Below are 26,673 nucleotides of genomic sequence, written 5' to 3'. Positions count from 1 at the left end.
GCAATGAAATTTCTGTTACATGTTGATGGCCTGTTTTTTGAAAGGGCATAGTTCTTCTTCTTGGTGGTGAAGTTTTGTGAGCAATGAATATAAAAGACCTAATTCCATGGTTGGTAAAGCCAAAATCTCGATTTTGAATCAGGCCTTTGAAGAACCCTAGCTATTACATTGATTTAAAATTTGATTTATATTGATACAAAGCACACCAGTCTGTAGCATCTCATTCTTATCTATCTTTTGCTCTGCTGATACGAATGAAGTAGATCTCTTGGCCTAAAATGGTGGTTGTGGAAAACCAAAGAGGAAGTGTTAGGTGACTTTTTTTCCTATTTTCTTTACAGGTAGGAATGAAAACATGAAATTAAGTGGACGTCCACATCGACACATTGGAGTGCTGGGTACCTCCAAGCTGTACGTGATCAGAAATCAAATTTTTGCCTTTACCCCTCAGGTGAGCACGGAAAGCTGGCAGGGGAATCCCTGTGTACTTAATGGCTAATCGTTAATTAAGAACTTTGCTTTCGTGTGCTGTCACTCCACTTTAGGCAGAGCAGGGCTAATAAAGCAGACGTACTTTGCTTTGCGGGTTTTTTAGGACCATTGGATGATCGAGGTAGCAGGAGTACTGATAAATGTCTCTTCTGTCATACAGAGTCTGGCTTCTTTGGCTTTTGGCTCAGAATGCCACAGCAAATCAATAGTGCAAGGTTGTTACTGATCACTGCCTGAACCAACATTCTAGATAATTAAATAATTTATCCAAAAATAGGCCCATTAATATTTTCTTTCTTCTTATTTCTTAGACGGAAAATGTAATTACGCTCAAGTGTGCCAAGTACTATAACCCCAAAGACACGAAGACATAATCTTTTCATTGTGGAAAGGATCAATATCACTGAGAAAACGATGTTCTTTCTTTTTCTGTTTAGCGGCTTTTTCAATGTAACTAGAAGTTTGGACCCTCCTACAATTAAATGTTGTGTTGTTTTTTTTTTTTTATATGCATAAAGAAATACTACATACTTCTTGTAGCCTTATGGTAGCTGTTTGTACTAGAAGTACAAGGGGTCATCTACACCAAACATGAGCAGGGTGAAGAATCCTCACACCCTCCTAAATATTTGATTAATATAATCTTTAAATTCCAGTGGAATAGATTCAGTGGATTCCACAGATGGCTTCTGCAGTGCTGCGTAATGACCAGACTTCATCAGTTTTACTGCAAGTAGTGTGGATCCCTTTCTGTTCTTGCCCAGGCCAATTGATCACAACAGGCTTTATACATGTACAAGATACTTCATGCACGAGAAGATTTGGCTATTGTGTTATGTTGTTCCACCACACCAATATCCACTTTTGCAAATTAGGGAAAAATTCCTTAGAGTTGTGACTATTATTTAAATATCTCTTTGTCCACATCTTGCTATATAAATATTAGGACACTGTACTCCAGCTGAAACCTTGGCGCGTGTCAAGTATGGACATACCTACTAATATTTTCCAAAATGACATTTATCTTTGCATCAGCAACACACTTCCCTTATTTGACAAACCTCTATAACATTTTCCATTGCACTTCTTAGGCAAGCATTCCTCCCGCCCCTTTTTCTGGTGGAGTGGAATTTATGTTTAATTTCACCTTCCGAAGGTTAGCAATTAACTCGTTTTTGTTGATCTTGAGTAATGTCCACAGACTTAGTGGTTTCATAGTTTGCATTTCATCCAGTTCTCTAATGAAAACATTGATTAGAGATAGGACAAAGGCTGACCCCAGTTAGACACCCTCTCTGTTTGAGAAAATGGTTAATAACTACTGTTTGAGAGCAATTTTGAAGCAGTTTGACCTTTTCAGATGTTTTTTCTTCAGATTGCTAGGGTGAAAGGCTTTGCAGAAGTCAAGATATGTCTACTGCTTCCTTGTGTGTACCATCTAGGTGGTAAATTAGAAATTAGACTGATTTGCAGAGATTGTTTTTTGATTCGACCATCTTGCCTTTATAATTTTGTAATTCTCTTGGCACTCTCAAATTGACTTCAGGCACTGAAATGGGGTTGTCTGGTCTACATTATTCTGGCTCTTCCTTTCTAAAGAAACATCTTTGCCAGCTTGAATTTACGTGCTATTTAACCTTTTCTTCCCAAGCTCAGGCTGAACTCCTGTTTCTCTTTTATAAGTAGTATTACAGGTCATCTGTCAGTAAAGGTGGCACTGAATGCTTCAGCTTGTCTGTGTCCTCTCTTTCTATTCTCTTCCTCTCTTCATTAACAGGTCCACAGTTTCTGTGTTTTCCTATTACCTTTGATGTATTTACAGAAGGTTTTCTCCTTGTCCATTATGTGTCTTACTGATTGATGTTTATTTTACATCCCAGCCTTTTCCCTTTTCAACCCCTCCCTAATGCTGCTGTGCTTTTAACTTTTGTTGTGGCTGATTTGACATACTTTTCATGGTTTTTCCAGCTTAAGATGTAGCCGTAATAGTCTCTTACTGTGGTTCTTGGCCTTCCTTTACAGAGAGAACACCACCCTTTACCACTGTACATTTAATATACCTTTTTTCCACAGTAACTGTCAGCTGTTCCTATTCTGCTTGTGTTTTAGATTGTTCCCAAGAGATATATGGTTACTAGTGTCCAGTCCCCAGCATGCACTTAAGCCTGTTTATTCTTTGTATTGCTGCTGTTGTATTTTCTCCCACATTTATGCTACTTTGATCTTGCAGATCATAGGTTACTGTAATTCATCACCGGGAGAATTCTACCTCAAGGGGGTCATCATCTACTTTTTATTTGTATAGCTTCCTTTTTTCACTGTCAGCGTATAAATGTAAGAAAATGCATGTTCTGCACAAGCATGGGTCTTTTTTCCCAACAGCATGCCTTGTTTGGTTAATTCAACCAAAAAAATCATATTTTTTTCCACCGGGAAAAAATAGAGGAGAGCACTGACAAGTACTTACATACCATATTTCTCTGTTTTCTAGTTTACTGACCAGCATCACTTCTATCTGGCTCTAGACAATCAGATGATTGTGGAGATGCTCAAGACAGAGCTGGCTTACCTCACTTCTTGTTGGAGGATGACAGGGAGACCAACCCTGACGTTTCCCATCACCCACACGATGCTTGGTAAAGTTGATTTTCTTGGTTGCAAGCAGAATAGATTATTGTGGGGGAGTAGCATGAGGGTAGGTTTGAGCAGAGACAGATGGCATGACTGTTTCAACATCTGAGTTTTAACATCAAAAGTACGGTTTAACTTTCTCAAGTCTATGCTGAACTTGGATGATGTGTAATATTTTTCTTTTTTTTTTTTTACTCCCTGATATTCTTGCACCTCCTCACCATCTTCATACTATTTCTATTTCTGTCCAAAGAAATTCTATACAAGGCCTGTTGGAAGTTGTCATGGGTGGAGGGGCTTGGGATTGTTTTGATTTTGTTTGATTTCTTTTTTTTTTTTTAATAATCTGGTATTGATAGCACTTGTGGGTTCTGTTTTAAATTTAGTTTACTTTGTAGAGAACACTCAATAATCCACTTAGTTGGCCACAATAATTAAAGAATGTGTTGGTAAGCTTCACACTCTTCTATTGTTCTTTTTCAGTTGATGATGGTACTGACATTCATCCAGCAGTTCTTGCCACCATACGAAAATTAGAGGATGGTTATTTTGGAGGTGCAAGGTACTGCCATAATCACCAAATGATTCGCTCTGTGATTTTTTTTAATTAAATCATGAACAAGCCTCAGGTTTGAACCTGTGATACTGCATAGACCTCGTGCTGGAACTCGAGACAGAGAGCAGCTTTAATGGTTATGTGGGAGTCAGATGGTAGATGGACCTCAAATGCAGTGGGGAAAAATCTGTTTCCCAAGACGTGCGCCATCTCTCACTGCTATTAATAGTTGATTAAAGGCAGAGGCATTTAAAGACTGAGGCAAAAAAAGGCATTAATGTTTATGATAGGCCTTGGGTTGCCCTGTCTTCAAGTGGAGGACCATGGCTGGGGGAGCAGCAACTTTCCATTTGTTAATACTGAAGTTGTAAGGAACTGAATGAATGTTTATAAGTCTGTTTATAAGTAAGGAACAGCTGAATGTTTATAAGTCTGTTGGGCTTGATGAGATTCATCCCAGAGTACTGAGGGAGTTAGTGGATGTTCATAGAATCATAGAATGGCTTGGGTTGGAAGGGACCTCAAAGGTCATCTAGTTCCAACACCTCTCCCATGTTATAGCAGGACCGTTCTCAGTTACCTACAGAAGGTTTTGGGAACCTGGGGAGGTCCCCGCTGACTGAAAAGTAGCCAACATCCCAATTTACAAGAATGGCGTGAGAGAAGACCCTGGAAATCATAGACCTATTAGTTTAACTTCAGTACCTGGAAAACTTAGGGAAAAGATCATGTTGGGTGCCAAAGAAAGGCAGTGACATGATAACACCATCATCGGGCCCAGCCAACATGGGTTCACAAAATATCTCGCTAATTCCGTATCCTTCTATAATCAGATCATCTGCTTAGTAGATGAAGGGAAGATAGTGGATGTAGTTTTTCTGCATTTTAGCAAGACTTCTGGTACTGTCCCTCACAGTATCCTTTTGGACAAATTCCGCAGTTGTGAGGAATTTGTGAGAACAGGTTTATGCTACGCTAAGAGATGAACTGGATCAGTGGCAGAGCTCGAAGGGCCATAGTGAATGGAGCTACCTCTGGTCACTAGTTTTGTTCCCCAGGGCTTCATAGTTACCAAAGGTGGACTTGACAGCTAAGCCTTATAGATTTTGGAGTTGTTGAAAGCTCAGTGAGCATTAACCAGTATCAAAATGATGTATGTTTGCTCCCTCTGGCATGCTTTCCTGTTTGCAGGGTGAAGATAGGCAAGCTATCAGAATTTCTTACCACCTCTTTTCATACGCATCTGAGCTTTCTGGATCCAGACTGTGATGTAAAACTGTTTGATGACCCTAACGAAGGCTGTTGTAGCCCTGACAGTGAATATGGAGGCTATCCAGCAGATTTCTGTGAAAAAGGTAGTAGTTTTCTCACTTTTTTTTTTTTTTTCTTTTTCTCTGTAATGTTCTGTCAGTTAGAGCCTGGGTTTGCCCTACTATGCAGAATCTAATTTGTGCACAGTTGATAGTCATTCAGGTTTCTCGTGCTTCAGCCTGAGAACAGTATAAGCATGACTTGGTTTGGAGAAGGAGTTTGTGTATATTCTTCCCACATTCTTGGTGTGGCATTGACCGGTAGTTGCTGTGGGAAAACCGAGTCTGAGGAATCAGCAGATTGGGTTTGTGTGAAAGCTGCTAGAGGAAGGTAGAGGGTGTGAGGAATCATACAAGTTTGTATGGAAGAGCTGGTCTTTAGACTACCAGCAAGAGAAAAAACATTTTGATCCTTTTCAAAGGGAAAGACAATTTCTAAACTTAACTGTTTAAAAACTATCAAAAACTGTTTTTTTATTTTCTTTCCATTTTTTTTTTTAGCTTAAAAGTCTTTTGCTTATGATATTCCTACATTTCTGCATGCCTTTCTGTATAAACAAGAATAGAATGGTGTGTAATGAAAAAGAAAGCGCTGATAATTTATATGTTTTCTTGTATTTAATGCTCCTTTTCTTTTATGTATTTCTCACTAGAAAGCCAGGATGAGCTGGATCAGTATATAAATGATATCCTGCAGAGTACAGCACTGAAGTCATACCTACCTCCAACTTCCAAGACTGCTAATCAACCACCCAGGTTCAGTGCAAACCATTCCACACAAGAGATACTGTCAATAATGGCCAAGGCAAAGGGTTTGGAGATTCCAGGTATTTCTCCCTACTATTGTTTTTAGGTGCTAAAAGGGGTAAATGCAAGTATTTCCAAACTCTGCTATTTGAAAAAAGCTAGTGACTCAAGTGTGTTGTAGTTATCAAGAAATAAAAATGAGTCTGAATTTGTTGCTCTGTAGTGTTCCCATAGTATCCCACGTCACGGCGTGTGGATAAATAACTTGCAGTGAATCAAATTTAATGTTATGAAAACGAGTTGATTGGATAGAATTTTAGAACCTGAGTCAGTGAATTCTCTTATTTATTTCTTTTGTCATTGTACCAAGGCAGACAAAATGCACGTTCTTATTTTAGTGAAGCTGTGGTGAAATGAAATGTTTCATTGAAATGGCAGAAAACAAAAGTACTCTCTAAATTTCTAAGAACATACAGTGTAGAGAGGGAAAACAGTATTCCTAATAATGTTACGTTACTGTTAGACTGATGAGAGGACTCTCACCCAAATAATTCCTTGACTGAATTTGTAAGTGGATTCCAGCACACAGTGTTTTACATGTAGGTATGTAGTGTCCAGTGTCCTGGTTAAGGGAAGCCTTACCCTAACCAGGGTTAAGACAAGGCTTCCCTCAACTTTAGTGTATATTAATAAATCTTCAAGCTTTTTTGTCTCTGTTGCTTTTACCTGCTACAATTGTTTTACGTAGGTGTTTTTACTTTTCGTGTTACTGAAATGGGTGATTTTTAGTTGTTGTTGTTGTCACTGGCTTTTCTTTCCAGCTGTTTCCATGTCTCTTCCGACTAAAGTTCTGAACACGCACCGGAAGTCTCTGAATCTTGTTGATACTCCCCTTTCCTTTGACAGAAAGGTAAACTGGGATTTTTTATGCTGTTTCTGTTTTTAACACTTAATACTGTGACCTTCTCTGTCATTACTAGCCAAGTTATATGCTGGTCGTCATTTTTGTTACCTTCACAGGCAACCCATTCTGTCTGGGGTGATGGAAAGTTAACTCCATCAGTTTGTTTGTTTTGTGGTGGTGGTGTTTTTGCTGGAAGTTTTTTGTTTGATTGTTTTTGTTTTTTGTTAAATAGATGTTATCACATGGAATTTTTTTAATAGTGCATGCAAAACAAAATAATATAATAGGTGCTTGTTTTTAAGGGCCAAGGCTTATATCATCATCTTTGGTCCTAGTTGAACTCACAAAGGGAAAAGTAGGATATTCATAGCCTTTAGAAGTATTCTTCAAGAAATGGCACTTATATTTCTGTTCAGGAGGATAGTATGTGAAAGGATAGATTGTAAAATCATAGGATGGTTTGGGTTGGAAGGGACCTTAAAGATCATCTAATTCCAACCCCTGATGTCCTAAGGCACCAGTTAAATACCACTGGAAGCCACGAAGGATGGGTTTGTGCTGGGCATTTGTTCTCTCCTAGTATGTGAGCAGCTGCTGGAAGCAGTTACGTGAGGTTGTATCCAGCCTGCTGAAGGATTCTGCTCTAGAGGCTGTGCCTGTGGAAATGGTATTTTAGGACCATACATACTGCTGATAGCTTGTTAAATGAAACTTCTCTTCATCTGAGAACTCACTGCTGTATTGCATCATCTGACTAGTTAACATGCTAGCTTCAAAAGCTTGGAAAACTTATGATGGCAACATCTACATTCCTAAAGCACTGCGTATATACTGATTAGAGACAGAACTTTAAATGATTTCAACCAAAAATAAAAGTAGTACCATTCTGCTTCTGTGTCTTTGCAAGCAGCAGTGTATGACAAGACAGGAAAAGCATGCAAATAATTTTGTTTCTTTATTTTATGGAGTATTTGTTTGTTTTGTCCAAAAATAACTTCTCTTGTTAAGTCAACAAAAACTAGAGACAAAAGTTCCATTCTGGGTGTTGTGTTTCTGGGGATCAGCCTCCTTTTCATGCGTGAAGTAATGTGACAGGAACTACATGATATGTCTATAGTCCAAGTGCAGAGTTACGTTGCATGTTTGTTGTGTTCTATAATGGAAAACTACAGTTTGAATTTGATCTCCTCTTTTTTTTCAATACTTACTGGATTTTCAACCCTCTTTGTTATTAGGACTCTGAAAGTGTTTTGAACCTACCTAAAGATGCTCACGGTGATTTGGATTGCAGGAAACTTGTTGAGCATCTGAACGAATGCCCAACGCTCCATGATCAAGCAGATATCTTATACATCTTGCATATAGTCAAGTGAGTTATCCAAATATAAACTTCAGCTTCTTTAAGTTTGGTCGCAGCTATTTCATAGAATTCTAACCCAAGCCATTCTATAAGAGATCTCTTAAAGATCTCTTTAAGTTCCAACCCCCCTGCCATGGGCAGAGATACCACCCACTAGATAAGGTTGGCCAAGGCCCCAGTATTTGATTGTTCTTGTGCAAGAGCTTGCCAGTGTTCAGGGTAGTGTTTGGAGGGGACTGGTTAAAATACTTCTTGCTTAAAAGGGAATATTTTCAGTTATCTTGACTACATAAATAATTTGCATAAATAAAAAAAATGCTTGTGCAAATTTCAAGGCTGATTGGCACACAATTGTGCATACATACAGGCTCTCAAGCACTCGAGTGAAATGTATAAATCCTTTACATGAATAAGAACCCCCCTTGCTGTATTTGTGGCACTTAATTAAGTTCTCAAAGATTTGGTGTGGTTTTTATACACAAGGAGGGAAGTGGAGGGATACTTAATCTTGTCATTCTCTAACTAAAGCACAGATGCAGCTTTAATGAGTAGTCACTATTTTTTCCTCTAATCCTTGCATGCTTAAGTACATCATTGGCTAAAACTCAGTGCTCTTCAAAGTGTTTCTGGGAACAGTTTAACCCAAGCTACTGGGGTTAGTAAACAGCTGCTCATTAAATAGGTTTGATGAGAACAAAATGCAAATACAGACCAACAGAGCCATATTCTTACTGGGATTTTTCTTTTCTCTGTGCAGGAGAATACAGCTAGAATCTGGCAGAAAAATAGCTAAAGGGTGCAAAGACATGCATTTATTGATCACAGATGGTCTTCCGTAGTGTTACGGAGATTGTGTTTTCATTTATTTTAGTCTTTCTCCTGTGAGGGCCTCTTCTTTGATCTTATTTTCCTAAGCAAAATGTTTAGCAGCCTCTCTTCAAGATTAAAGGAGATCCTGAAAAATTACCTTTTTGTTTTGTTTTGTTTTTTGTTTTTTTGTTTAACTACGTAAAAGACATTTAATTTCCTGTTCTAGATTTGTTTAAACACTGATATCTCTCTTGGGCTCTGGTGAACTCTGTCCCTCTAACAGGAGCTGAAAGGTCACTCTATGGTGCTTCAAAACATTGTCAACAAGAAGTGCCTTTTTTTCCATAATGCAGTGAATTTCAAAACCAGGAGAGGACCAGAAATCTCCTTTGATTTATCAGTGTGGAAATCTAGTTAGTAGATAAGAAAGAGGCAGGGCACAAAAACTCAGAGGTCCCTGAAGCGTGTGAAAAAATGGGTGCAGTCTTCAGCAGTACTGGAGAAAGTGATGAATTTTGCTCTTGAAGAACAACCTATGGAGCATTCCCTTAGCAAACTACCTGCATGCATGCTCAGTTTGAAGTCTGATGGGAAATCCCTTGGGTGGTTGCTTTGAAGTCATGGTCTTATGGCTAAGTGTTCTAGCTAATATGAGAGTTGCTGTCACAAAAGGTCTCCTGATCTCTGGTGAAGGGCCCCCATGTCCCGTGTACTTAAATCTGTCACCAAAATGAGCAATTCAATCAAAATCAGGCTGCTTGTGTGGTAAGATGAAGCGATGTAGTATTGTGAGTTTCCTGTTTCCTCTCTCTGTCCTTCATAGGAGAGCCCTTAGAAATCTGCTTGTTTTGTCTAATGAAAATTACCTTCTGTTTTCTGGCAGAGGCCCTGACTGGGATACGGAGCTGAACGGACAATATGGGGTCACTGTTCATTGCCTGCTCAACGAGCTCTACAGAAAGGCAGGCCTCCATCAGGAGTGGGGATTAATCCGTTATATTTCTGGTATACTTAAAAAGAGAGTGGAAGTCCTGGCAGAGGTAGGAAATATAAACAGTGCTGGTTCAGTTTCCTGCCTAGAAAGGGAGATAAGGCTACCAATGTGAGGCACAAGTGCCTGTGGGGCTTGTGCTTGCCTTCTTCTGGTCTTTACAACTTACCTAGTGCAGTATTTTTCAGTAAAAGTTGGTTATTTTTCTGATCTAAAATCTTACTGCAGTATCTTTACCTTTCATCCATACGGAGAACTGTGCTAGTGTTGGAATGGATTGAAGTTGTCCAACTGCAAAAGATTGTGAAGGCTTCGTTTAATCTCTTGTTATCTGAGAAGCTTAACTACGTGCTTTGAAAGTTGTAGTGGTCGCTGGCAATCGCTTGTTGCTGTTGTTGTAGCATAAACACTTTTGGAGCACCAGTGTGTTATGGTGCTAGAGATTATGCAAAAACATGATCTGGCAATTCCTGTCCCGTTGGGCAGGCAGTCTGTAGTGCGAGTGGCTGCAGGTGTACAGAGGCACTAGGATATTTGCGAATACTTAAGATTAGCAAGGAAGATCCATTTTAAGGGCACAGATTTCATTTTGACCATTACAAAAACATTTCCTCTCTGCTGTTTTAAGTACAGCAATTTGTATGTAACGCTGTTATTTCCAATTAACTCTTTCTCTAATTCCTGCCCGTTTTCAAAGCTTTGATAGCCGTACCTATACCAGGGAGCAATTTGTGATAGTCACCCTGCATGGTACTTCATTAGGTACCTTTTCTATCCTCAAGACATTATGGATGAGCAGTACAGACATGCTCACAGAAAACTATGTATGATAATTTTCAAAGATGTTGGTGAAGAACTGGGGAGGATGAGAGTAGAGGTGATTTGTAGTAGTGGTTTTGTTCCACAGTGAGGGAAGGAAAACAGACTCTTAAGGAAATCAGAGGAACACTGGTCAGTGAGGTCTTTGTTTCAGGATGCTAAAAATTAAAAACCTTCCTTTGTAGGAAGTACATATAAAAGAGTAAAACACTGGTACTAGAGGAAGCACCTATTTCAGGGTGCATAATTTGGAAATGTGATGTAATTTTTTGTTTTAATTTATATTGTTTTAAAGAGAGATACTAGTATACAAGATATATCTATATATAGCTAATATATATATATATTATATATAGCTATATATATAGCTAATACTGCCAAGCTTTCCATTAATGTATTTTTTGGGTCTTAAAAATCAAATGTTTATCTTCTGGTGAAGTCCTTTACTGATCTTCCAGCCCCACTGGAGTCCATAATCTTTATGCTGCTGATTTCAGTGTGAGCAAGCAGGCTTTCAGCAAGTGGTTAACAGCATTCTGCTGGATCTGCACATCTGGTAGTTAATAGAAATGCGCTTAAAATTGCAAAAGAAACAATTCATTTTCTGGAATTAAAAGCTGTATCACTTTTGCGTGACTCAGAGAAAGGTCTCTTGTTTCCTGTCACATCATGATAGGCGTGCACAGACCTCCTGTCACACCACAAGCAACTTACTGTGGGCCTGCCACCGGAACCCCGTGAGAAAATCATTACCACGTAAGTTGGAGCTCAGTCTCAGTAGAAGCAGCCTGCCTTTCTGCATCTTGCTGGTACCATTCTGCTGCTGTCATCTTGTTTTAAAAGTTACTTCTCAACTTCAGAAAGGATTGCAGCCACCAAGACAGAAAAGCCTGTAGTGCAAAGATGTTTCTGGGTGACTTGCTTCCAGAGCACATTCACGAAGTCAACAGCAGGAGCCTGAGTTGACTGCTAACTGTGGTTTGCCTTCTTGCAGCCCCCTGCCACCTGAGGAGCTCACAGATCTTATTTATGAAGCCAGTGGCCAAGACATCAGTATTGCTGTCCTGACACAGGTAAGTAGCATGGGGAAAAAAAAGTTCTTTAAGCTGTGCCCAGTGCGATGCCAGTGTTCTGCTGTGACTGGGGAAGGTAAGAGGACCCACTTTGAATAGCTGCCTTTATGGATTTGTCCTTACAGGAAATAATTATGTACTTGGCAATGTACGTTCGGTCACAGCCTAGTCTTTTCATGGAGATGCTCAGGCTCCGCATCGGTCTGATAATTCAGGTGATGGCCACTGAGCTGGCTCGGAGTCTGAAATGCTCAGGTAAGTGCAATTTTATCATAGGAGATACTTGTGGCATTATTTCTGCTTCACCTTAGTAATTTTTTCACTTATGTGTTAAATTCTTCATTCAACATATACAATTAATAACTTTGAAAATAACTTCCCTTTTTGACTTAATTAAAGATTCCTGCCTTTCCTTTCCCCCTACGTTGTCAATATGGAGTAGATAGTAAGTACTTAAGCCCTCTGACTTCCAGTAAGTGTTTGAGGTGCTGATCATCAAATTGTATGCATGTGTATTTAGGGATCCAATGCTATTAATTTCAACGAGGATTAGGATCCTGGTTATCTTCTGAACAAAGAACAACTAATGTGATATCTGAAAAAAAACATTGAAGATTTTTCCACATCAGAGGAGTTTAAAGGGGTCAAAAGGCAAGAAGAAACCATCATCAGAAGTGATCAAGTTAATGTGATGAATATGTAGTCTCAAATGCTGACGTTTAGGGGCATGATCTGGACCATATTTTTCTGGCTTAGCTCATCACTGTTTCTAATGTACTCGTACACCTCAAAGGGGAGAACTTCATGAGTCATATTTTAAAGGGTGCCCACTTTGGACACTGCTGCTCCCTTTGACAACAGGTTGGACCAGATGATCTTAGAGGTCTTTTCCAACCTAAATGATTCTATATTTCTATGAAAATCAGGTGGATACCTGCCTTTGAGGAAGTGGCAGGTTTGTCTCTTAGGAGAAGTTAATACATGTAGCTAAGACATTTTCTGGGATAACCCTGTTTCTCTATGAGGAGTACACAGAAAACCCTATTTCCCCCAAACCTGAAGCTGAGTACCAGAAGCTGCTGCATTTCACTGTTCAATGCCTCTTTTTCCAGTGCTCCTTTAGTTATTTCTTTGTACATTGCTCTCAGCTTCATTGCTGCCTTTTCCGTGCTCCCCTGTGAGAGACTTGTCTGTGTGCACATGTGCGCTCATGTGTATGTATGTGCTTTTTCTCTCTCACTTACAAGCACAATCCTTTAATCAAATAAAACACGAGCCTTCCATTTGCATGCTGTTCTTTATGGAACAACTCTAGCTCTGTAATTTAGATCTATGTGATCTACTTTGGGGAGATGGCTGTAGTGATTTTTCAAGCAATCTTGCTCTGTGAAGGAGCAACTGCTTTCTCATCATAAGCTTCAGTGAGATTTCACACAACCTGCACAGGCTGTTCAGTAATGCAAATAGAGTCATCTCCATGCAGTGTTTGTTGTTTAGTCTTGAAATTTATTTTCTTTGAAATGACAACATATTAATTTTCTTTTTAAAGGATGCATTAGCTACAAAAATAAATGTGGTGGGGACCCCATTCAGCCAGCAGTTCAGTTAGGAAAACGATTTGTAAACCAGCTTATAGTAATGTTTGTTGATGGTTGTTTTTAAACTAGGTGAAGAAGCTTCAGAGAGTTTGATGAATCTAAGCCCCTTTGATATGAAAAATCTCCTACATCATATTCTCAGTGGAAAAGAGTTTGGTGTGGAAAGAAGCTGTAAGTTGTCCGTATGTTAAGTGAGTACTGTAAAAATAAATGTAAATATAGAGTTAGATCATCGTATAAGCAAGGTTATACTCTCAGTGCATGTAAAACAGAAGTACTGGTAATGTATTAAACATACTTGTGTATGTTAGCTGATGAGGGATAAAAAAAAAACACACACATGATGGAAATTATCCTGCGCTTGCATCAAGATTGTATCAGGCAAACTTTTAAAATGAAGAAATTTTGAGTGAAGACCATAAAGGGCATATCCAGCCTGCCTTCAAGGAGTGTGTCTCATGCCCTGAATTCCCAGCTGGCCCTTCTGCTGGTTCCCGGGTCTGTTCTTAAGCCCTCACAGACTCATTGCAACTCCAGTGTCATTTGATGCTGTGATTGTTCAGTGTCTTGGAAGATCAGGCCCCAATATCCAGCTGTGGGTCTACACCCTGGCTTGATGCAATCAGGCTTGAACTATTGATGTGATTTGAAAGGATGCTGTCAAAAAGAGCATTGCGTGCATTTGAAAGGACATGCTTTTATCTGCCACCTCTAGATACAATTTTGTATGTTTTCCTACCTATATAATTTTTAAAATGTCCGTTTGCCTCTTCTAGTGCGACCTATGGATTCCTCTTCATCTAGCCCTGCAATTTCTATTCATGAGATGGGCCATTCTGGAGCAACCAAAACAGGAAGAAGTGGTATTACTAAACTAAAGAGTGAGATGAAGCAGGTGAGGGTTTTCCGTCAATGCTCATCAGAAAATGCAGCTGCTCTGGAGCTGTGCTAGGTCAGATTTTTGTGTATGCATTTTGGGAGACTGTTTTTAGTGCTGATTAAGTTAATGGTAAATCACAGAAGTTCCCAAACATCCTTTGGTTTAAAGCTGATAGAAAGCATGAAGGGGACGTTTCCTCCCAAACTGTAGTTCCGTTTTTGTTCTTTTTCACATGATGGACATAGAAGAACTTGAGCAAACTCTAATGCATTCGTGGCATCAACTTCAAAACAGCATTTTTATCATTTTTTAGCTAAGGCAAAGTCATGATCAGATAAAAGGTATATATGAGAATGAAGTATTTTATATTACAAACATTTCAAAACCACCCTCTTTGCTGAGAGCTTAATAAGCAAGTCTTGCATTTACTCTGAGGCCATCTCTGAGTTTCTGAGAAAGTGCGTTGTGTTCACCTTGATTGTATGAAACAAGTTTGCTTGTTAAGCTACTGGAGAGGAGTGGAATTTCTGTATGAGCTTGACATAAGGCATTTGATGCTGACATAAGGGTAAGTTAATAATTCTCTTTGTTATACAGTCAATCAGGGAAGTGAAGGTGCCTGCGAAACATGCAGTTTGTGTCTCATGAGATCTGGTTGCTGCGTTTGAGCTGTGGTGGTGCCTCAATGTTACTGTTGCCTTGTCCCCTCCATTGGTACAGCTATGTTTGTGAAAACGCTGCTGGGTGCTTAGTGCAGGCTCCGAAGTGGCCTTAGTAACTCAGTTTGAGCATGGCTGTTGGTCTTACAGCCGACCGTGGATGCCTGACTTCAGAGCCTTTCCCAGAAGGAAGGGGCACTGGGCACAAGGTGGCAGCATTATTTAATTTTAAATACACAGGCGGGCCTGAGCTGAATCCCTGTGCAGTTTAAGGCTGAAAAGGTATTTCCTTGCACTGTTTTTGCATTAGATGGAAACGTTTTTTGCACAGATGAGGGGAGTTGGCTGTTCTTACTTTTTTATTCCCCCCCCCCATCCATTCATGGTGCTTCCTGCCTGATCTCACTGCACTCTCTACATCATTTGCCAAATACCAATTTTAGGTCATGCTGTGTTGGGGGTGAGGACAATCAGCTTTGTGTCAGGAAGGGCACTTCTAATACTTACACCAACATTGCTTTACACCAGAGCTTGTGTGCTGAGCAGCTGCAGCTTCTTCTTGTTTACTGCAGATGTCTCTGGAGTCTGAAAACCAAGACTTTGCCTAGGTCTGAACCATTAACACTAATTAAAGGGCATGGCTTGGGAGGGGACAGCTACAGGAAAGTGCTCAGTGTGGAAAGGGGTGCATCCATGTTCCTGTGAAAGCTCTGCTTTGCAGCTCATTGCTCAGCACTGCTGACCCCGCTGGCATCCTGCAGGCTTTCTGCAGCACGATGGCCTCACGCTGCAAGGAGAAGCTGACATAACAAGTGGAGAATGGCAGTGGGAAGCTTGGGTTCTTTTGTTTTGTTTTGTGTTTTGTTTTCTGACCCTGAATTGCAGAAAAACATCAGCATGCTCCTTAGCTGTGGTGGCTGGTGTTTGCCATGCCGTGGTGACCCTGGCCATCGGACGTGGCTGTCCCAAAGTCAGCTGAGGTGCGGCGCTGCAGGAGGCCAGAGGTTGCCATGGTTTTCCCCTGAGTACCTGAGCTTATTCCATGCTCCTCATCTTTGCACAGATGGGTTACTTAACCTTGTTTGCGTCCTGTTGTGTCATGGCTGTCTGTCTGACCTGCTGGTGTCTGTTTTTGTTTTGTAGTTCTTTCATGAGAGCCACTCCATGTCAAGCAGCATGTTCGCTTCCACGGTAAAACACCACCTGCAGCTCTGTGTGTATGCGTGTGCAGGAACCTTGGCTCTGAACACCTGCAGCTGCTTCTGTGTGAAAGCTTGGTGTAAAACCCTACCTCTTCATTTAGCTCATCTTCACTGGGAGCCCGTTCTCATCAGTAATCTGTTAATAGTCTCATTTAGATCCACTTAGTTCTTCTGAAGGTTAAGTAGTCGTAGCAGATAAAGCACTGTTGCAGATTTAGTTACTTGACTATATTACAGGTGTCATCAGTATTTAACAGTAATGTACCATTTTTGCTGGCAGTCTCTGGCCAGTAATGAAACCAGATTGCTGAGGCAGGGGTTTTACAGGCCTACAGGCTGTCGTGTTCTTTCGAGGCAGAGAATTGTAGCCCTTCTTCAGCTCTCGCTGTTAAGAAAAGAGATAATTGTTTAAATATTTTACCAGCAGAAACCTCAGCAGTTTAAAGTCTGAGGCTCCGAATCTGTCATCAGGAGACAGAAGGCTTGCAGCTATGCCTGCACCTTGAACTGGCAGCTGTGATGAGAGGATCTCTGTGCCTGGAGACTTGCTGTCACTGGCACACCACTCAGGTGCCCTAAATACACCATTACAGAGCACCCACAGGTGCACGTTCCCCTGGCCCCATGGCCGGGCCTGACAGCTGCCAGATTGCTGCTGCCTCCCTTGTCCCACATCCCAGTGTAGGATTGTAGCCTGTTTGACTCACATGCATGGAAGTGTTCAATGAGAACTTGCCTGTCTGAACCACCTGAGTAGCCAGAGTAATTACTGCGTGCAGATGGATTTCTCTGCTTTGGCACTGACCCTCCTGCATCCCCTCGCTCTGCTAAACAGCGTGGAGGAGATTCTGACTATCTGAGTCAGCATGAAGTAAAGGAATGGGGTGCATCAGACCATCAAGGGAACACCATCCATCTGTCACTGACACCAACAGGAGAGAGAATAGACTTTGTTTTCATTTTCTTTTTGCAGAGCTTGGCTGTGTGGGGTCACTGAGCTTCTCCTTTGCAAACTTGTACTTTTTGGTCTTATTTCCCACTTTCCCCAGTACTTTGTTTAGGCAGTTCCTTACTTAAGAGAGGATGGGGTTTGAGAACGGGCTGTCAGTGAAGCCTCTTTGGGCTGAAAGTAATGGGTGTGACAGTGAGAATGTGCTGATAGTGCCACAACTTGGAAGAAGATTTGCTGCCTAATTTAGTCTCCAAGGCTGGTAGAGCAAAATAGAACAACAGTGACAGTGAAGGAAACAAGGTGGCTACTTACAGAGAGGTGGGCATGGTAATTAAATGACCACACAAAGTCAGTTTTTAATCAACATACATTAATGGACCTATTTGCATGGAGGACCTCACATCCCTGAGCCTGAAGTCCAAATCAGACCAGCCAGTAAATGCCACCATCTGGTGGAGCAGTGGCACTGCCCTGCCCTCCAACTGGTACTTGTCAGAGCAGTCATGCCTTGTCTTGAAACAAGCAGTGAAGTTTACTGATTTATCCCTTGTTGAACTGCTTGCTTATTTCGTTGAGAAACGACTGAAGTGCTGGAGAAGTGAAACTTGTTGTGGAAGGTAGAGAGGGATCAGTCCTGCTCCATCACCTCGTGTGAGGTCCTGGCCTGTGGTTTTCTTTCCCGCTCCTCAGCTAGCGTTGTAACAGAACAACATGTTCACAAGCAGAAGCACTTGTGGTGGTAGAGGGAAACTAACAAAAGCCTTAATGTTTCTGACAGAGGGGCAGCACCCCGCCGTCTCCCACCAGCACTTCTCCGACGGGCTCCGACAGAGACATCAGCTGGGGGGACCGCAAAGGGCAGTGGCTGCGCAGGAGGAGGCTCGATGGTGCCATTAACAGAGTTCCTGTTGGCTTCTATGAGAAAGTGTGGAAGATCCTTCAGAAGGTAGGCTGACAGCTATGGAAGGCAGGAAGCAAAAAAATATGTATGGGAACATGGGAAGGTGATGGTTTAGGGGTGTTGTGTTGCTGATTAAAGTTGGTCTTCAGCTGGAAGACCAGTGGAAACTGGAGTTGTTAGTAGGAACATGTCTCCCAAACATATAAAGGCTCCATTAATGCAATTCCACATCTTAGTTTGAAAGTGTGTTTTTCTCTGAAAACACCAGAGATGCATTTTGGCTGAACAATTCTGTTTCACCACTGTTCTGCATTGCTCCTGGCCTTATGCAAGTTGTGGTCACTGCCACGGAGGGGCACTGTAACGCAGTGCACTTCGCGTGCTCCAGCTGAAAAAGGCTGCAGGGAGTGAGGTTGGAAACTTCACAGACTCTTCTAAAATGTCTTGAGATCTCTTGCTGGCTCTTCTGAGCCGCATGCCATTCTTGATAGCTTTTGTTTATTGTGTTTTGGTAGCACCTTGGAGAACAGGGGTGTGGAAATGTACTGAAACAGATCTCAGGGAAGGAAAAGAGGGGAATTAAGAATTTCTCTTTACTTCGAAGTGGTGAACCTGCTCTCCTTTGCTGGATGACAGACAGCATTTGGCAGCTTGCAAAACTGAGCTGTTCAAGCCTACACCGTTGCAAAGATGTGCATCACCAGCTTAGAGCACTCTTGGTTGTCCTAAAATCAGTTATTCTGAAGCTGGTATCAGCCAAGATGAGTCATGTATGGCCAGTAGATTTGCTGATGGGATCTTTTAGTATGTTCAACATATGTTCAACAGCGAACATCACTTCTGTCCTGACCTACTGTAGTAGCTGGCAGTATTTAATGGTTTTCTGGCTATTAAAATTAATTATGCTTATTTAAAGTTATTTAAATATTTCTTACACTGTGAACTGTTCACAAAAGCACTCTTCTTGATGTGCCCTTTTTCTTTATTTTTTATTTTTTATAACCGCAGGTACCCAGATGTGTCATTCCGTAGCCTGCCTTCTCACCACTTAGGTTCTGTCACCCTTTTCTTTTATACCACTTGGTATTTCTAACACCACCTCTCTGCCAGTGTTTGTGGCCCATTTCCAAGCACCACAGCATGCTGACACGCTTGAGCTGAAGTGCCCTGGGTTTCCAACACTTAACTAAATGTTGTTTTAGTGAAAATGAGAAATACAGGTTCTCATTTTCATGGTTTGTTGTCGTGTTTTGGCATTATCTTTTATTTCTACATCCTTTCCACAGAAGGCTCTCATTGATTTGGCTTTGTCCTTTGTCTGCCCCTTCCTGTAGTGGCTCTCCAAGTACTTTCCTCCCCTTCAGTAGCTAAAGTGGAATACAGAACACCATGCAGGTGTCACGTAAGGTTATTTCTAACATTTGGCAGGCTACATAATAACCTCTTGAGTAAAGGTGAAACAATGTTTTTAACAGGTTTTTCTTTTATTTTTTTGTGGTAGATTTGGTGGTGGTTTTTTGGTGTTTTTGTTTGTTTAGCTTAATTTTTTTACATACTGGCTTGGATCAGAATTCACTCAGACTTACTTGCAAGAACTATGATTTCTGTTCATTGCGGAAATGTTTTTTGTTTCAGTGTCACGGTTTGTCCATTGATGGGTACGTCCTTCCTTCTTCAACCACCAGAGAGGTACAGTAAAACGCTGAGGATTTTCTAGGCGTATGACTGAACGTTTGGTTTCACGGTGTAAGATGCAGAGCAGGGCCAATGCTGCAGGACCTTTTAAAAAACAGAAGTGGCTGCTACTCCAGGAGGGAGCTGAGGTCTGGATCTTCCCTCCAGCACCCCTGCCAGCTTCACTGGGGCTGTGCAGATGAGTTTTTCTGCCAGCCAGGCCTGGGAGCGGGTGGGTTTTGAGGTAGGTTTGCCCCTTCGCTGCGCCCGCTGTCTGCATGCCTTCATGGCTTTACTCGGCTCTGGTGAGGCCGCAACTGGAGTACTGTGTTCAGTTTTGGGCCCCTCGCTACAAGAAGGACATGGAGGTGCTTGAACGAGTCCAGAGAAGGGCGACGAAGCTGGTGAGGGGCCTGGAGAACAAGTCCTATGAGGAGCGGCTGAGGGAGCTGGGCTTGTTCAGCCTGGAGAAGAGGAGGCTCGGGGGCGACCTTATCGCTCTCTATGGGTACCTCAAGGGAGGCTGTAGCGAGGTGGGGGTTGGCCTGTTCTCCCACGTGCCTGGTGACAGGACGAGGGGGAATGGGCTTAAGTTGAGCCAGGGGAGTTTTAGGTTAGATGTTAGGAAGAACTTCTTCACTGAAAGGGTTGTGAGGCATTGGAACAGGCTGCCCAGGGAAGTGGTGGAGTCACCATCCCTGGAAGTCTTCAAAAGACGTTTAGATGTAGAGCTTAGGGATATGGTTTAGTGGGGACTGTTAGTGTTAGGTCAGAGGTTGGACTCGATGATCTTGAGGTCTCTTCCAACCTAGAAATTCTGTGATTCTGTGATTCTATGGCAGTAGTGTGCTGCACCCACAGAGCACTGCCTGAAAAGGGGGTGGCTGGTTACAGTCATTCAGGCAGAGTAACGAAAAAGCTCAGCTTTGTTGGAATAAAGTAGACACATTGCTTGTTCCTCACCCTAATTTTTTTTAAATGCTGCCACTGCAGCCAATGTATTTTGGCATCACAGCCTCAAGAGTAAACACGAGTTGAGGATGATGGTTTCTCACCAAAGCTTTCACTCTTTAAATCCATAACCTTAACCTTTCTTTATAGTTTTTTTCCTCAGTTGGATTGCCACTCTTCCCTTAGGCACTCTGGCAAGTTTTAAGTTCACAAATATGAAACAAACAACTCTTGCAAACAGAGATCTCTCAGCAGAAGAGAGATACTTGCATGCCTGAGACTTTTTTTCATGTCAGGTTGCACCCAATTTGTCTCTGGCTTCCTCCTTTTCTGGTGGTAACAGCTGAAGAGAAGAGCTGGAATTTTCTGCCAAATTTAAACCTTCTTTTGCAGAATGGAGAGCTTTATTTATTCCTATTGTGTAGATAAATAAGCTTATATTTTTAGCCTGTCAGACCTAGACAGTATCTAATTTTGCTGTTTAAAGGAATCAAACTAAATGAGCACAAACCTCCTAGGGTGTCAGCATTTCACATGACATCCATACAGCTCTGCCAGCGAGAATTAGGCTGCTCTACAAACAATGCAGGTATTCGCTTGTGTGAAAGCACATTCACGCTAAGCAGCTGGCTATTTTTAAATCTCCACAGTCATTTCGGTTTTGCGACTAACCTGCAGTGCCAGAAGGGTACTCGGAAGGCAAAATGTCCAAGACTGGCACATTAGAAGCAGAGAATTAGTTTGCAAGCGAAGTATCCACAGTCCTGTGTGCAAGTACAGTGTGTGTGTGATGGGCTGCAGGGCTGGAGCAGTTCTCTGGAAGTTGCATAACTGCATGCAGGACCAGGGCCTAGCGACACAAAAAGTTCCTGTCAGTGCTAAAGCCATAAAAACATCTGGTTCACCTCAGTCGGGCTGCCCCCACGTGAGGAGAGGAGCGTGTGTTTAAGTGCCTGGGGGATGCGTGGGGAGCTAGTCTTTTGGATCTGTGGGTTTTTAATTTCCATTTCCACTCTCGCTCGCCAGATGACCCCCTGCGAAATCAAGTTTGCCGTGCACGTGGAGTCGGTGCTGAACCACGTACCCCAGCCCGAGTACCGGCAGCTCCTGGTGGAAGCGATTCTCGTCCTTACCTTCCTGTCTGACGTGGAGGTGAACAGCATCGGGGGAATCATCCACGTGGACCGAATAGTGCACATGGCCAACGACCTCTTTCTGCAGGAACTGGTGAGTGAGGCCAAGGGGCAGCCTTCACGTTTGAAATCTACTCCTCTATTCCTTCTTTGGTGTGTGGAGAATATGATTTTTTCCTTATGCCCCTACAAAGGAAAACCAAATCACCTCAGTATCTTCTGGAAGTATATTTGGAAAACTAATTTAAGAATTGTGGGAGATTTAGTGGGTATAAAATCATAGCAGCTAACAAGCTCTGAAATAAGTGGGCAGATGGAAGAGAACTTTTGCTTTACCAAAGCACTGCACGAGCCACTCTGAGGAGAAGCATTCAGTCCTCCATCAGCAGAAAGTCGGGAAAAGCTGTGCAGGTACAGCTGCCAGAAACAGAACAGCTTGGAGACAACGCTGTGTACATGCCAGACAGTAAGGCAGAGAACAAGTTCACGTCCAGGCCAGCTGCTTTTAGCTCTACCTAATTATAGAAGAGTATTGTGAAAGCAGAGTGCGAAGCGTTAGAATTATCAATATTTAAGTATTGTAAAAAAGGACAAGATTTGTGAAGCTAGATGTTCCTTGTTTACTTAGGCTGATCCAACTAAGTTATGTGTATCCTGTAACAATCCCAGTAAGGGTTTTAATGAGGGAGCAGAGCTGTGCCTTCAGCACAAATGTAAAATCATCATGAGGCCTTTCCTTTTTTTTTTCCCAATACATAAGCATAAATGCCTAACGTTCCCTACTTCTTTTTTTGTGTGTGTCTTTTCAGAAATCATTTGGAGCTACTGGTGGTATCTTGGAGAAAGACATAGCCACAGGAATTTGCCACTTTTTTTACGACAGCGCTCCAAGCGGGGCCTATGGGACTATGACATACCTGACAAAAGCCATAATTATTTATTTACAGGATTTCCTGCCTAGCACAGGCTGTGTGATGCAATAAGCAGTGTCTCAGGAGGGAGAAAAGGCTCGGAAGCTTTTCCTCCCCGTTTCGCTGCCTCGAACCTCTTGTTTAGTTGCTGCATGTGTGTGTGCCATACACTACCTCAGCACTTCATGCGAAACATCATGGGGTGTGCATGCCTGCCTGCGGGGGACAGGTAGGTGGAACGTGGCCTACTTTTAAGGGAGGGTGTGAGAAATAACAAATAATTAAGCTCATTCTGCCCGAAGTGCATAGATGTAATTCATATTAAATTAGCAAGAATTAAACTGCTCTGCCAAGGGGAAAACAGATTACTCTGTGGAGATCAAAAGGCATAATAAAACGAGGGAGCTCTATCTCAGGCTTAAAGTCTCCCAAACAAGGGAAGTGATGGAATTCATTAATTTTTCCCCTGCTCTCTGTAAACGTACGTCGTTGTTGTGAATCACTAATGCAGTGTGAAACATCCAGGGAAATGTAAATTAGAGGAATAGGAATAACTGGAGGTAACCAGGTGGTATTTTTGATACACGTTTACCCCGATTCTCATCTCGTTTGCACCTAGTTAGTACAGGGCTAGTGCCGCAGAGACAAATGTCTTACAATATCCTCTAATTTGAGATGATGGCCTTGCTCAGGAAGCTGCCTCTCTCTTTAATCTGAACAAAGTGGCTTCCTTCCCGGCATCCCCAGGGCTTCGCAGGAAAATCTCAAGACTCCAGCTTCTCCAAGGTGACAGACAGTTTTATGCCTGTAATCTTTTTCTCTGAACGGAGAAAGATAAACCTCAGCCACCTAAACCTCAGCCACCCAAGCACCCTTCCCAAGTCTCCTGATCCTTTCCCTTGCAAATAGCCTCAGAGTTGAGAATGGCATAATTGCCACCCTTCCAGCGCAGGGCGAGTTTATGGAAAGCTTTGATGTTTTTCTCTTTTTTTTTTCCTCTTTTTTTTTTCCCTTTGTTATTATTTTTTTTAAAGGCACATTTGTCAGTCGTGGTTAGGGATGGGCTCCCTGGTAGTCTCCTTTCAGACAGCTCCCAGGTTTGTGCCTGCGCCATGAGGCTGTCCACTGAAAATAAGCTTCAGTGGCTGCTTGGAGCTGCTTTAAGGAGAGAGAGTAAGCGTGTGTCATGCAGGGAAACGGCTCTGCGGCCACTTCATCTGAAAACAGAGGTAGGCTGCTTCTGGAGTGGAAAACCCTGCTTCACCCCAGGCACCAGCTGCTATTTGCCGTGGTTTTATGCAGTTACCTGAAATACCTTGATGAAAGGAGGGACATCAGCCTGTCTCAGTTGCTGGTTGCCAGCACCTGTGGTCCCAGGGAAGGCAGGATTCAGGCAGCACAGCTACCACGGAGGCACTGCTGCTGCTGCAGCATCTGGGCACTTGCTCAAGAGAGCCAAGGCAGAGCAATGAGTGTGGGAGGCCTCAGGAGGTGATTCAGATTTAGGAGAATTTGGCAGTCCAGGAGCTGCTTGCTGGATGCTCTGAGAGGCAAGGACAGTGTTAACCACCATGGGCACTGTGGACCTGTGGAGGAATAAGTGGCAAGGTATGGTTCAGCTACAACTAGCACACACTTGGATGTGGAAGTCATTTTATTGGCATGGTACCTGTTTTTTTTTGTTTGTTTGTTTTTTGTTTGTTTGTTTTTTCTTTTATTGTGCTTTTCCCCCATTTTTGTATGCATTGTGAGAGATCACCTAGCGTGTTTCTCAGTAAATAAATCCTTTGGTTTAAACATATGGATGTAACAGTGCAGAGCACGAGCACACTAAGTCACTAAAGCAATGGTTCAGAGCCCAGAGCAAAACAAACATCTCAACTCTTTTTTTTTTTTTTTTTTTTTTTTAAAAAAAACAAGTGTCTTTGATTTAAAATTCATAGTATGACCTCAATTACCATACATTTATTATCACTGTGATCAATTACCACGTGGAGTGTACGCACTGGTGAAGTATTTATATGGTGATTTGAAGAGAGTTTAGATAACTGGTACTGAGAAGTGGGATGCTGAAGCACAATGTCAGTGGAGGGGAAAACTCATTTTACTTCCAGCTCAGGCACAGCTGCAACTTTCTGCTGAGCTACTACTCGGACAGAAGGATTATTACAGCTGGGGAATCACAATTAATGCAAAACTCATTAAGCAAATAAGCTTTTGTTCAGACCCCCCCACACACATACACACTTTGCAGAGGATCCACCTCTGTGTTATTAAGCTGTTATAAAACTGAGCCAGCTCTGATGGAGGTGAGGGTGTGCTCCCAGGTAAAATTCAGTGACAGCTTTGCCACTAATTGGAGCAGCTCTGCTGTCTGGCCTCCGGGGGGAGCCTGAAGAGGAGGATGCGGCCACCCTCAACTCCCTGCAAACTCATTTTGGAAGGCAAAGGTACACAGGCACCTCATGTGCTTCAGAAACAAGGGCTTTCAGAAAAGCAGATCCACCTGAGGCCTGGTCTTTCCGCTCTGTCCGGCGCTGCTGTCACGAGCACTTTGCAGCCGTGGGGACAGAAGCAACAGCCCTGCTCCTCTGTCTGCCCACAGCAGCTGCGGGGCAGGCTTCTCTCTTGGCTGGATGACTCAGCCCCTCGCAGCGCTGCCTCCCCAGGAGCCTCTTCTCACTCTACACTAAGCCAAGTGCTGCGCTGCGCCCTTGCTGTTGGCGTCCCTTCTCATCAAGGCAAGCGTCCTTCAGCGTAATCCTTCAGCTTAATGCTGGAGTGGCTTCAGGAACACCTTGTGAGAGGGGCACATCTAAGCCGCAGGGTCTCAGCAATGTGTCTGAGCTTCCACGTTGGTACACGCCCTTGTTTTGTCCTGTCTTAGGGGTGGCAAAGGAGGCCTCCCGATCTGTACTGTCACATTCTATAAATACACATTTAACGTTGCCAATACCATTAAAATTTTACTATAATTTTTGTTTTTCTCTTAGAGAATCCTCCCCCCACACTCCAGGGAATAGAAATAAGTATGTGCATGTTTAGTTGCTCATCTGTTAATGTACAAAATACTTCTGGAAACGTATTTCCTATTTCATTGACTAAAAATAAGATGTAGGAATGACGGCACTCTATGAAGCTTGGACTGCTATTGTATCTGTAATGGTAAATTATTAGGAAGCGTGCTATAGCTTTTTTTTTTTTCCTTTGCATTTTCAAAACTGTTACTAAATTAAAAACTCCCTCCTTAAATCATGGTTCAGTATTAAATTTTAAAGACTGGTTAGGCTGGAACTGTTTACTACCCAGAAAGCACTCTGCATACATTGTATTTAATAAGGATGAATTAAGGTAATGTCTTTTTTATAAAGCTCCTGATCTGGCTGCGCTTTATATCGGTGTGTTGCTTTCAGAGTGTAATATGCGAGTGAGTCAGGTGCAGGAGTGAGGTGCAGGAATGGGAGTATTGGCTCGCAGGCTTGCAGCAGGGGAATATAAGGGGAGACACAGGACACTGGGCTCTGCCGTCTTGCTGCTTTCCATAAAGTCAATTGTAGAATTTGTCAGTTTGCTTGATAGAGAATTCATGCTCAACTGTATGCAAGATATTTTAGGTTCGGTAGAATCAAACATTGTTACTTTTGTGTTCTTACGCATCTCCTGGTTTTAAAGAAATACAGTTCAACTACAGGCAAAAAAGTGTTTTACTCTGGTATGTGTAGCCTACCCCTGTAAAGGCAAAAAGACACCGCACACACATTACTGTGAAAGCTGAAGCTTTATTTTAGGATCTATTGTATGTTATATTAACATGCTATGGATTTAGCCAGCATTAAAGTGACAGGTTATGACTGTTTCTTGGCCCCCAACCCCAACAACTGTAAGGCAAAAGTAACCAGTGGCAAGAACAAATCTATTGCAAGTGTAAACGCCTTTCAAATAAGACCCTTTAAGTTGGGTCTGTAAACTTCAGAGAGGATACATAGTCACCTGGAATGTTTTAATTTTATTGCATCATGCAAAGAGAAAGATTAAATGCAGAACTACCTATTTTCCTATTTTAATGATCTGGTGTGTTTTCCTTCTTTTTTTTTTTTTTTTAATCTCGCCTGGGCTGGA

At 42.1% G+C, this 26,673-nt stretch overlaps 1 protein-coding gene across 2 annotated transcripts in view; it reads left to right on the top strand.

The window, feature by feature from the left end:
• PHKA2 (phosphorylase kinase regulatory subunit alpha 2) overlaps nt 1-22,626 on the top strand; it is a gene marked incomplete at both ends in the record, with an annotated part of 39,711 nt that extends 17,085 nt beyond the window's left edge. Inside the window, 18 exons of one of the 2 annotated variants that reach the window (XM_084305012.1) lie at nt 346-451; nt 2,984-3,128; nt 3,607-3,685; nt 4,871-5,034; nt 5,643-5,816; nt 6,558-6,646; nt 7,876-8,009; nt 9,694-9,850; nt 11,297-11,376; nt 11,615-11,693; nt 11,819-11,948; nt 13,361-13,462; nt 14,068-14,186; nt 15,974-16,021; nt 17,763-17,930; nt 19,521-19,574; nt 21,537-21,737; nt 22,453-22,626. In XM_084305012.1, coding sequence (XP_084161138.1) covers nt 346-451; nt 2,984-3,128; nt 3,607-3,685; nt 4,871-5,034; nt 5,643-5,816; nt 6,558-6,646; nt 7,876-8,009; nt 9,694-9,850; nt 11,297-11,376; nt 11,615-11,693; nt 11,819-11,948; nt 13,361-13,462; nt 14,068-14,186; nt 15,974-16,021; nt 17,763-17,930; nt 19,521-19,574; nt 21,537-21,737; nt 22,453-22,626 — 2,203 coding nt within the window. The remainder of the gene's footprint in view (nt 1-345; nt 452-2,983; nt 3,129-3,606; nt 3,686-4,870; nt 5,035-5,642; nt 5,817-6,557; nt 6,647-7,875; nt 8,010-9,693; nt 9,851-11,296; nt 11,377-11,614; nt 11,694-11,818; nt 11,949-13,360; nt 13,463-14,067; nt 14,187-15,973; nt 16,022-17,762; nt 17,931-19,520; nt 19,575-21,536; nt 21,738-22,452) is intronic. The other variant, XM_084305013.1, reaches the window with a different exon arrangement.
• Between the last annotated feature and the right edge of the window lie 4,047 nt (nt 22,627-26,673).

Source organism: Netta rufina, assembly GCF_964035555.1.
Source record: "Netta rufina genome assembly, chromosome: 1".
Lineage (NCBI taxonomy): Eukaryota > Metazoa > Chordata > Aves > Anseriformes > Anatidae > Netta > Netta rufina.
Note: the sequence above shows the minus strand (reverse complement) of the source record. Positions and strands in the feature narration are given on the sequence as shown.